At 46.3% G+C, this 12375-nt stretch overlaps 1 protein-coding gene across 1 annotated transcript in view; it reads right to left on the bottom strand.

The window, feature by feature from the left end:
• The window catches only part of Ankrd35 (ankyrin repeat domain 35), a 29638-nt gene extending 21231 nt beyond the window's left edge, over positions 1-8407 (bottom strand). Inside the window, exon 1 of the mRNA XM_042682635.1 lies at positions 8341-8407. Coding sequence (XP_042538569.1) covers positions 8341-8379 — 39 coding nt within the window. The 5' untranslated portion in view covers positions 8380-8407. The remainder of the gene's footprint in view (positions 1-8340) is intronic.
• Positions 8408-12375: the final 3968 nt, after the last annotated feature.

Here is a 12375-nt window from a genome sequence, read left to right as displayed (position 1 = left end):
AGGATCACAGGCGTGAGCCACTGGTACCCAACTTGTCCATCATGGTTTTTTTTTGTTTTTTTTTTGTTTTTGTCCTTAGAGAAGGAAATCAAGGTATCTAACTTTACATCACAGTGTGAAGTCCAAATCCTTAGCCATACTGACTCTACCACCATCAGCTTTGCATCTCACAATTGATTGGAGCGTCTAGGTTTCTGTTTTCCTGTATCATACCTAACTACCCTATTTCCTTTCTTTCTTTTTTTTTTGGTCATGGTGCTTGAACTCTGGGCCTGGGCACTGTCCCTCAGTTCTTCAGCTCAAGGTAAGCGCTCTACCACTTGAGCCACAGTGCCACTTCCAGATTTCTGGTGGTTTATTGGAGATAAGAGTTTCATGGAGGGGCTGGGAAGGTGGCTCAGTGGTAGAGCGCTTGCCTTTTATGCCTGAGCCCCGGGGTTCGATTCCTCAGCACCACATCAGCAAAAAGAAAAAAGCCAGAAGTGGCGCTGTGGCTCAAGTGGTAGAGCGCTAGCCTTGAGCTGAAGAGCTGAGGGACAGTGCCCAGGCCCAGAGTTCAGGCCCCACGACGGGACCCAAAAAAAAAAAAAAAAAAAAGTTTCACGGACTTTCCTGCCCAGGCTGGTTTTGAACAGCAATCCTCAGATCTCAGCCTTCTGAGTAGCTAGGATTACAGGCATGAGCCACGGTGCCTATTTCCTTTCTTAAAGAAACAACAAGCAAAAGACAAAGAAGCAGGGGGCTGGTGGCTCACACCTATCTACCCAGGAGGCTGAAATCTGAGGATCAGAATTTGAAACTAGCTTGAATAGAAAAGGTCTGAGACTCTTATCTCTAACTAACCAGCAAAAAGCTAGAAGTGAAGGTATGGCTGAAGTGGCAAAGTACCAGCCTTGAGTGAAAAAGATAAGGAAGAACATTTTGGCCCTGAGATCAAGCCCCAGTACACACACACACACACACACACACACACACACACACACACACACACACACACACACACGGAAAAAAAAGACAAAAGATTGGTCTCTAGCTGTGATGAGGAAGCCTAGAAGGGCAGAGGCAGTGGAGAACTGCCCTCTTCCTCTCCTCCCTCCTCAGTTCCCTGACAGGGAGCAGGTGTCTCCTACAAAAGCCACACGTCATACATTGTCCTCTCACTCCAGCTTGAGTTCTGCTATGGAGGAGTAATTATAATAATTGAAGTACTCCAGGGCGTGAAAGAGAGAGAGCTGTTAGAAGCACATAGGTCGGAAAGCACAGAGAAGCCTGGTTGGGCCCAGAATTCTTTGCTTTCTTTTCTGCCATGATCTTTGATATGGTGAAAAGGACCCCAGATAAATATATTGTCAGCTGAGCTGGGTTTAGAACCTGGTTTGACTACATTCTCAGCTAGGTGACTTAAAGCCAGCCATCAAACACCTCGACCCTGTTTCTTCATCTATAAAATATGGGTAATAATAACTACCTCATCAGTCTGTGCATATTAAACAAGCTAATATGTACATAATCTCTTCATAAACCATAGAGTCATATAAATGTATGACATCCTTATACTAAGACAGGAAGGAATGAGAAATTGGTGGTGGCACATTATGTTTTATGGAGTATAATCTCAACAACAAAAAAAGAGGCTATAAAAAGAGGTGAAGAAAATTAGTGCCCATGGAAGCCCAATAATTCATTTTCAAATACTGTTTTATAGGCAGGATAAGCTATTAACCAATGACAGGGCAGATTTGTTTTTCTGGTACCTGGGGCTGACCTCAGGACTTCAGTTTGATAGCTGAGCTTGGCTCAGAATTTAGAGCTTACAAGCTGGGCATCAGTGGCTTACACCTGTGATCCTAGCTACTCAGGAGGCTGAGATCTGAGAAGCAAGGTTCAAAGCCAGCCTAGGCAGGAAAGTCTGTGAGACTCTTATCTCCAGTTAACCATCAGAAAACCGGAAGTGGTGCTGTGGCTCAAGTGGTAGTGTGCTAGCCTTGAACTGAAGAGCTCAAAGACAGCACCCAGGCCCACAGTTCAAGCCCCAGGACCAACCAAAAGAAAAAAGAAAAAAAAAAAAAAAAGGAAAAGAACTTAGAGCTTGCTTATTTTGCTCCTTCATACGTTTTTACCACCTGAGCATAGCTTTTTGCTGGTTAATTGGGGATGGAGTTTTTCAGACTTTTCTACCTGAGCTGGCTTTGATCTGTGCTCCCTTAGGTTTCAGCCTCCTGAGTAGCTAAGATATAGGCATGCCACTGGAGCCCAGCTTGAATCTAATCTTTTTTTTTTTTTCCCCCAGTCCTAGGGCTAGAAATCAAGGCCTGGGTGCTAAAGTAATATTTCTTTCTCTCTCTTTTTTTTTTTTTGGGGGGGGGGGGGTCGGGTCTTGAGACCTGAACTCTGGGCCTGGGCGCTGTCCCTCAGCTCTTCAGCTCAAGGCTAGCACTCTACCACTTGAGCCACAGCGCCACTTCCGGCTTTTTTCATTTTGCTTATATGGTGCTGAGGAATCGAACCCAGGGACTCATGCATGCAAGGCAAGCGCTCTACCACTGAGCCATCTTTCCAGCCCCCTAAAGTAATATTTCTATGCAGAACTTATAGCAACTGGAAGTGTTGTTTAAGTGATAGCAAGCACAAATTCTTCAGTTCAATCTGTATCACCACCACCAAAAAAAAAAAGTAAAACTTGTAAAACTTTGTGGTCTTTTCAATTAGCTTCTCCATATCATTGGAAAATAATTAAGGGTGATATCACCTTATGTCTTGGAGAGAGAAAAGAAATCAGAAACACACTGATATTAGAGCATGGTCCAGGATCATATAGAAAGAGTAGGCATGATCTGAGGATTGTGGTTCAAAGTCAGCCAAGGCAGGAAAGTTTGGGAGACTCTTATCTCCAATTAACCATCAGAAACCCAGAAGTGGTGTTATAGTTCAAAGTGGTAGAGAGCACTAGCCTTCAGCAAAAGAGCTGAGGGACAGCGCCCAGGCCCTGAGTTCAAGCCCCATGACAGACCCTCCACCCCCCCCCCAAAAAAAAGGAAGAAGAAAAGAGTGGTCACATTGGAATTAGAACCCAGGCTAGCTGATCCCCAGTCCTATTTCTGGCTATTACAAAGAAAAAGGGTTAGCTGGATGCTGGTGACTCACGCCTATAATCCTAGCTACTCTGGAGGCTGAGATCTGAGGATCACCGGTCAAAGCCAGCCCGGGCAGGAAAGTCCATGAGACTCTTTTTTTTTTTTTTTTTGGTCGGTTGTGGGGCTTGAACTCTGGGCCTGGGCGCTGTCCCTCAGCTCTTTAGCTCAAGGCGAGCTCTCTACCACTTGAGCTACAGCGCCACTTTCGGTTTTGTGGTGGTTTATTGGAGATAGGAGTCTCACGATCTCTCCTGCCCGGGCTGGCTTTGAACCAAGATCCTCAGATCTCAGCCTCCTGAGTAGCTAGGATTACAGGCGTGAGCCACCAGCGCCCAGCGTCCATGAGACTTTTATCTCCAATAAACCATGAGAAAACTGGAAGTGGCACTGTGGCTCAAGCTAAAGAGCCCTCGCCTTGAGCTGAAGAGCTGAGGGACAGCGCCCAGGCCCAGAGTTCAAGCCCCACGACTGACAAAAAGAAAAAGAAAAAAAGAAAAAGGGTTACTTGTTTCCAGATGCACACACTTCTCAGCTTGCCTTAGGGTGCAGCCGCCCACCCTCAGTTGCTACTCCCTGGGGAGATGTCTCCAAACAGGTTCTTTCTCAAAGGACAAAGTAAGCAAAATAACTCCCCATACTAACAGACTCTGACATGTAACAACGCTGTACCCTGGGAACCAGGTCACACTCGGGAACACAGAGGCCTCCGCCACACAGCACTGCCATCAAATGACCTCAGCTTGAAGTTCTCTGGCTCAAGCCATTTTTTTTTCCTTCTGTAGACAGGGGCTCATGCTATATAACCCAGATTGGTGGAACTTGCAATCCTCCTTTCTCCACTTCATGAGTGCTAGGATTACAGATGTGTGCCACCACACCAGGCTCTAAAGTCTTTTTTTCTTTCTTTCCTTTCTTTCTCTTTCTTTCTTTCTTTCTCTCTTTCTTTCTTTCTTTCTTCTTTCTTTCTTCTCTCTCTCTCTCTCTCTCTCTCTCTCTTTCTCTCCTTTTTCCTTTTTTCTGTGCTGGTACTGAGGCTGAGATCTGAGGATGACAGTTCAAAGTCAGTCTGGGCAAATAAATCCAAGAGACTCAATTAATCAGTAAAAAGCAGGAAGTAGAGGTGTGGCTCAAGTGATAGAGTACCAGATACAAGCAAAAGAAGTCAAGTGAAAGTGAGAAGACTTGAGTTCAAGCCCTAGAACCAGCACACACAAAAAGGAAAAACAGTAATAAACAAACAAACAAGAACAAGAAACAGCTGATGCCAGTGGCTCAGGAGGCTGAGACCTGAGGATCATGGTTCAAAGCCAGCCTGGGCAGGAAAGTCCATGAGACTTATCTCCAATTAACCACAAGAAAACTGGAAGTGGCACTGTGGCTGTAGTGGTAGAGTGCTTGCCTTGAGCTGAAGAGCTGAGGGACAGCACCCAAAGTTCAAGCATCATGACTGACAAAAAACAAACCAGAAGAATAAGAGATTGCTTTCAGATTCCAAGATCCAATTCATCCCTTAGCACATTGGATAGAAATTGGATAGCCATCATAACTCCCAGGGAGCAATCACCAAAGCAATCATCAACAAGTGCATTATTCCCATAGCTGAGATTAGGAGGCCTTTGTTGAAGTAAGTGTACCCTTTCCTAGCTGTGGCTGTGGTATCTGTCAGCATCCTATCAAGATGGAAGGTAGTGAAGGACACAAGGGCTACTCTTGCAGAACAGTTGAATGGAAATAGAAAAGCTGCCCTGAGGATCCAGGCAGGATCTCACAACACTTCAAATGAAACTGATCTGGCATCAATATTTAAAGCTATTCAGTGATCTGCTTTTTGGTCTATTACCTACCTAGGTAGAGTAAGCTCATATGTAAGATGCTTATGAAGATATTCTGTACTTTAATAAAATAAAATGAGATTTTAGGAGATGTGTGTGTGTGTCTGTATCTGTGTGTGTGTCTGTGTGTGTCTGTGTCTGTGTCTGTATGTATGCTTAAACTTGGCTTTGAGCTCCTGTTTTGGATTTTTCACTCATAGCTGGCACTTTGCCACTTGAACCTAGCTCCATTTCTGGCTTTTTGCTAGTTAATTGGAGACAAAACTCTTTCGAATTTGTCTGCTTCCATCCTCATATCTCAGCCCTCTGAGACGCTGAGAAGCATGAGCCACCAGCACCTGGCTGCATAGACTAATTTTAGAATAATCACTGCTCTTTTTGTCCTTCCCTCAACCAGAGGGCGCAGGACTTTGAGTTGGACTCAGGGATCTGAGCTGGGATAGAGTGAGGTAACTCCTGGCACCAGCAAGAGGTTAGGTTGTTATAGTTGCCAGAAAAAACTCATAGCATTCCTCTGACAAGTGGGCCCAATGTTGTTAACCCCCAAAGAAGTGGAGGAAATGATCATCGGACATGTGGGAAGATTTCATGAAGAAACAACTTATAGCAGACCCTGACCTATTATATTTTATTTTAAAATTTTTATTTTTATTTATGACTGCATACCCAAGACTGAGCAATAGGTTTCATTTTTAGATTGCTCTAAATCCATTCTCTACTTTCAGACCCTCACCACCCTAAAATCTTGTTATACTAAGAAGAGTTTAGATTCTCCTGGTGATCAAACCTCAGGCCAGCTAGACCCAAGAAAGACAAATGTTTGAGTGCTGGTAGCTCACACTTGTAATCCTAGGTACTCAGGAGGCTGAGATCTGAGGACTGAAGTTTGAAATCAGCCCTGTCAAGAAAGTTTGTGAGATTCTTATTTCCAATTAACCACCAAAAAGTCAGAAGTAGTGGTAGAGTATTGGCCTTTTGGGAAAAAGCTAAGGGACAGTATTTAGGCTCTGACTTCAAAGCCCAGTACTAGCATATGCACACACAAAAAATTTAGAATGGGCTTTTCTAATGATCAAATTTCAGGACAAAAAAGAAAACACCTCAGGACATCTAGAGTCAAGAAATACACAAAAATGGTTCTAAAACTCCAAGATCCAGCCATTACTCTGTACTTGAGAGGAGGCCCTGCCCAGAGACTGGAAAATCAGGAAGAATGAAATAGTTCCTCATTCCCAAGCACAAACCTGAGAAGGAAGGAATGTTGGGGATTTTAATTAGATAGTCCGTATCAATGAATAGGAAAATCATTATAAATTATGACAGGATCTAGGGAGGGAAGACACAGTCTCTGGCACCCATAATTAAAATTTCTTTTGACAAGTTGGTCAATGTAAAGAAACTAAATGGAGGAACAAATGGAAATAGGACAGGACAGGTCTCAACAGCGTTCCTACTCTTGCCTCACAACTTTCTTCCTAGTTTCTGTGACCTGCCCATGCAAAGTAAGCTAACTGAGCATTCCTCATATTTGCTTACAAATAAATGACACCACTAAGTCATGCCAACCAAGCAATGTTACTATGAGTAGCTGGTTCATTCACTTCTGAATGATCTCTAATCCCAACCTCCAGAGAAAATTCTATTCCCAGATTGGGAGAAAGGAAGGCGAGGGTCTGTCTATAAGAGATTTTCAGAGAAGGAGAAGCTATATCCTTTCTGAGTTACTATCTTCTTTATTTATTGTTTCTGTGCCAGCACTGGGTCTTGAACTCAGGGCCTGGGCACTGTCACTTAGCTTTTTTTGCTCAAAGGTGGTGCTCTACCACCTGAACCACAGGTCCACTCCTGGCTTTTGGTGATAAATTGGAATTAAGAGTCTACTTTCTTGTTCAGGCTGGCTTTGAACTGAGATCCTCATATCTTAGCCTCCTGAATAGTTAGGATTACAGGCTAGAGCCCCCAGCACCTAGCTTAAATACTAGATAGTATCTAAGTTACTACAATACGGTATCTTCATTAACCTTCTGTTTTGTTCCAGCAGAAGCTAGAAACTAGTGTGGCCTGCTAGGAACTCTCATGATGTGTCTGCTCTAGCATCTTCCCTTTTCTTCAATCAAAGAAAACAGCAAATTAAGTCATTAACAACTGGGTATGGGTTCAGAGTAAGAGTCTGGAGAGAAACAGACAGAAAGCCTTGACTAGCCCACATACCAGTCTGATGAGCATACTGCACTGAACTGGCCAGAGTAGATTCTGCAGGAGAATCACACCATCCTTTGAGAAGCAGCCAGGCACAGTTGTGCATCCTTTGGCAGTCCCTGTCAGGCTAGCTAGCCTGAAAGACTGACCCACAGTGAGCAAGCAAAAAGGAGATCCAGAGCAAAGAGTAGGTTGGGTAGAAATGAGTGCCCATTGGGCTGAGTGGAACACAGATTGAAGGAAAGAACAGAAAGTGCAGCCGAGTGCCAATGGCTTATGCCTGTCATCTAGCTGCTCAGGGGGCTGAGATCTGAGGATCATGGTTTCAAAGCCAGCCGGGGAAGGGGAGTCCATGAGACTCTTATCTTCACTTAAACACCAAAAAGCTGAAAATAGAGTTGTGGCTCAAGTGGTGGAGTGCCAGCCTTGAGCAAAACAAAAGCTAAGAGGTAGTGCCCAAGCCCAGAGTTCCAGCCCCTGTACACACACACACACACACACACACACACACACACACACACACACACACACACACACACAGCCCAAAACTGCTGTTTTGAGAGCTCATTTGGAAAGAGTTTTGGGTGATGCCCGAGGTTCAGTAGTGTAGGTGAGGGTTGGTGAGATGGACAGAGCAGACTGTGAAGGAAGGTTATGAGAGGCTGTGGGGCTGAGTGTAGTACCTGCTGGGCGGGAACAAATGGGAAGGATGGGGCCAGGTGGGAGGAGAAGGCAGGGTGGAAGTGAGGCAGTGCGTAAGGAACCGAAGATAGGGGGGCGAACAGAGCCAAAGCCCGAGGAGGGGCCGGGCAGATGCTGGTGGCCTTTTGGGACTGACAGACACAGCAGTAGAGAACAGGGAGGGCCTTGGGATGATGACAGGGCTGCAGAGAACCTTCCAGAAGTTGGGAGTAGGGGGAGATGCTGAGTGGGACAAGAAAGCAGCAGCGAAGCACAAGACGGTGGGGAAGGAGGACGCTCCGAAGCGGGTCGGAGGCTGGGGGTCCGGTCTGGGGGACAGCGGCGTCAGGTCAGCGAGGCTGGCCGGCTGCCCTGCGGAAGCGCTGGGCAGACCACGGGAGCTGAAGGCCGCCGTGGTGCACGAAGCTGGGACTCGAGATTTCTGCCAGCAGAGGTCTCGAACCCAGACCCGGGCCACACACGCTGGCACCTACCGCCACTTGCGAGCTGGAGCAGGAGAAGATGCGCTTCATGGCCGGAGCCAGGGCCGCGGGAGGACGGGGACGCGTGGAGAGCCGGGCACCGCTGCCCAGACCCGGGGACTCTGCGCCAGCCGGGGCGGAGACGGCTGTCAAAAAGCAGAGAGCGGCCCCGCCTCAGGCCCCGCCCAGACCCCCACACTACCCAATCAGGGACGAGAAGGCGAGGGCTGGGCCTGAAGCTCCGCCCCACCCACCAAACCCCGCAGTCCGCCCTGCAGTGTGCACCTCCCCTCTTTCGGGGCCGGGTCCTGGGCCCCGCCTCGCAGTGTGCACCGGCCTCTCCCGAAGCTCGCCTCATTCCCGCCCCTCCCAGAACGGTGAGGAGGCAGGCGAACCCCGGCTTCCCAGGGAGGGCTCTTACAGGCGGTGAGGACACTTCATTACACCCAGGGGCCTCTGCTTCTTCCCCTCCTCCAGCATCCCCGCCCCATGGGAACAAACCCCAAGCACTCAAGAGGACTTAAAAGAGAGCTTTGGGAACCAGGAGGAGGTCGCTGTGCCCTGAACATAGATAAGACCGGGCCCCCGCTGCTACCTGGGGAACAAAACCTGAGGGAAAGGGGGTCAAGACCAATTTTCTAACCCAACTTTGACTTAGGAAGGGGCAAAGAGAGGATTTTTATCTTAGCATTCCCTCTCTGAAAAAAACAGCAGCAACAACAAAATACAAACCCGATCTTTCCTGTCTTCACTCCCTTTTAAGTTGAGACTTTTGGTTGGGGGTGGGGGAGGATGGAGAGTACAAGGGCTTGAACTCAGGGCCTGGGTGCTGTTCCACTTGAGGCTGATGCTCCACCCTTTGCTTTTCTGGTTAGCCAGAGATAAAGAGTCTCCGGGACTTTTCTGCCCAGGCTGATTTCAAACTGAGAACTTCAGATCTTAGCCTTCTGAGTAGCTAGGATTACAGGCTGGAGCCACCAGCACCAGGTTCTAATAGATTTACAGACAAGAAAACTACCCCTAGAAAAGTTAAATCTGTCTGAGGTCAAACAGGTTTGAAGCAGTATAGCCTACATTTAACTCCAAAACTGTTTTCATTATTAACAACTGTACTGAATAGCATCTTACAGTCATCTGAGCCTCAGTGATGTTTATTTAAGGCTAATAAATAAAAGATGGGTGATTTCAATATAGGCCTCTTTGGGTTTTTTTGTTTTTTGCCAGTCCTAGGGCTTGAACTCAGGGCTTGGGCACTCTCCCTGAGCTTCTTTTGCTCAAAGTTAACACTCTATCACTTGAGACACAGCACCACTTCCGGCTTTTTCTGTGTATGTGATACTGAGGAATCAAACCCAGGGCTTCATGCATGCTAGGCAAGCACTCTACCACTAAGCCACCTTCCCAGCCTTCTGTACTTCCTGAACCTACACACCTTATACTCTATAGTTCTATAAGTAAATGAGAATTACAGGAGGCTATAGCACATTTCACATGGGAGAATCACAGAAAATAATCAAAATATACTTTATAACTTTCTCTTCTAGGAAATCTACTTTTTTTTTTTTTTTGTCCATTGTGGAGCTTGAACTCTGGGTCTGGGCACTGTCCCTCAGCTCCTCAGCTCAAGGCTAGTGCTCTAGCACTTGAGCCACAGCACCACTTCCAGCCTTTTCTGCTTATGTGGTGCATGCTGAGGAATCAAACCCAGGGCCTCCTGCATGCAAGGCAAGCACTCTACCACTGAGCCACCTTCCCAGCCCTAGGAAATCTACAATATAAAGACACAGGCAAGCTGGGTGCTGGTGGCTCATGCCTATAATCCCAACTGAGATCTGAGGAATATGGTTCAAAGCCAGCCCGGGCAGTAAAGTTCATGAAACTTTTATCTCCAAATAACCACCAAAAAAGCTGGAAGTGGAGGTGTGGTTCGACTGGTAGAGCTTTTAACATAAAAGCTTTTAACATAAAAGCTAAGAGATAGTGTCTAGGCCTTGAATTCAAACTCTGGTACCAGCACAAACAAAAAGAATCAGATAAAGTAAAAATTTGCCCACCATTTACTCACCATTTTTGAGCAGGCTATATCCTAGGAAACTCAAACAGAGTCAGAAGTCATTTGACACTGAACTTTATTTGTCCTCACCATCTGATATATTGTCTACTCTGCTGGGAAACAGACAATGCCCAGGGAGGTAGCCCTCTGCCGAAGGTCAGATGCATACCAAAATAAACATTCATCCAGGCCTCAAGAACAGCCTGGAAAGACAGGTTCTCTGGCCAATATTCCCCTTATGCAACTGAATCTTTGCTCTGTCTAACTTGAAATGAGCGCTGATTCTTCCAATGCTAAATCAGAGTTTCACTGTGGAGACCAATTACTGATTTTGGTATCCAAAATCCTGATGACACAAAAAGAAACCAAGTTTCTCAGTATATCTGAAAATCAAATTGCTGGCTGAGTGCTCATGACCATAAACCTAGCTACTTGAGAGTCTGAGATCTGAGGAAGCCAGCTTGGGCAGGAAAGGCCATGAGACTCTTATCTTCAATTAACCAACAAAAAACCAGAAGTAGAACTGTGTCTCAAGTGGTAGAATGCCACCTTGAGCAAAAAAAAAAAAAAAAAAACTAAGCAAGAGTGAAAGGCCCCAAGTTCAAGCCCATCAGCACATTTAAAAAAAAAAAAAAAACTAAAAAAATAATTTTGGGAAAAAAAGGGAGAAAATCCAATTTTCTTTGCTGGTTGTGACCAAGATAGAAGCAAGACTGGTGGTTTAAATATAGAATTTACTTTGGGGGTTTCCAGTAAACATCACATAAGAGCTGACAAACTGATTCTATCATAAAAACCCTTTTAAAAAATGACCAAGGTGGGGCTGGGAAGGTGGCTCAGTGGTAGAGCGCTTGCCTTGCATGCATGAGGCCCTGGGTTCGATTCCTCAGCACCACATAAGCAAAAAGAAAAAAAGCCGGAAGTGGTGCTGTGGCTCAAGTGGTAGAGCGTTAGCTTTGAGCTGAAGAGCTAAGGGACAGCCCCCAGGCCCAGAATTCAGGCCCCACGACCGGACCCCCCCCCCAAAAAAAATGACCAAGGTTGCTCCAGAAACATTGCCCTAGGAACTATGCATGCTATAATGCTATACAGTCGAAGATGGACAGGTGAGGGCTTGTTTCTGAGAGCTCAGCCTAGTGTCTGGCTTTTAAATGTCAATCTCATGGACGGACAAGGAAAAGGTTCTTCCCATGATCAAGTAGTAATCCTCACGCTTCAGTCTTGGTACAGTTAAAGAGGGAGGCCCGGGATAACTGGACACCAGAAGCTAGTTCTTATAGTCCTAGCTATTCAGGAGGCTAAGATCTGTGAATCATGGTGTAAAACTAGCCTGTGTCGGAAGGTCTGTCTAATCTCCAGTTAACCACCAGAAAAGCTGAAGTGGAGCTGTGGCTCACGTGGTAGAATGCTAACCTTAAGTGAAAAAAATAAGCAAGAGTGTCAGGCCCTGAGTTCAAGCCCTAGTATACACACACACACACACACGCACACACGCACATATACCACACACACACAGAGGCACATGCACACACACTGCCTAGGGTATCCTGTCTTCTCTGCTATTTTAGCTTTAGCCACTTGGGGGACCCTTGGCTCCAGGAAAAAAAAAATCAGATCTTCCAAGGAAGGCCGAGGCTTGGGAAGGTGGTGCCAGCAAGCCTAGAGGCAGCTCTGTTTCCCCAGCACCTGAGGGCAGGCAAGTGTACCACGGAGTCTCAGGTTTCAGGCGTGGATGGCAGTTGCCTGTCTAAAAGCCCCTCTGTTCCTTGGGATTGTACAGAATGTCTCTTGTGGCTTTTCCTCCTCCCTCCTTTTTTCCTGTGGACTCTCCCCATCCGCTCTATGAATCACTTAGGCTCCACAGGAAAGCAGCAGATGTTGACTTTACTTCTTTCAAGCCAATGTCAGCTCCCTCCTGTAGAGTGAGGAGGAGGCAGGAAGGTAAAACACACACACACACACACACACACACACACACACACACACACACACAC

Source organism: Dipodomys spectabilis, unplaced genomic scaffold (genome assembly GCF_019054845.1).
Source record: "Dipodomys spectabilis isolate Male_0828 unplaced genomic scaffold, ASM1905484v1 ptg000002l, whole genome shotgun sequence".
Taxonomy (NCBI): Eukaryota; Metazoa; Chordata; class Mammalia; order Rodentia; family Heteromyidae; genus Dipodomys; species Dipodomys spectabilis.
The sequence above is the reverse complement of the archived record's forward strand: the minus strand, read 5'-3'. Positions and strand labels throughout refer to the sequence as shown.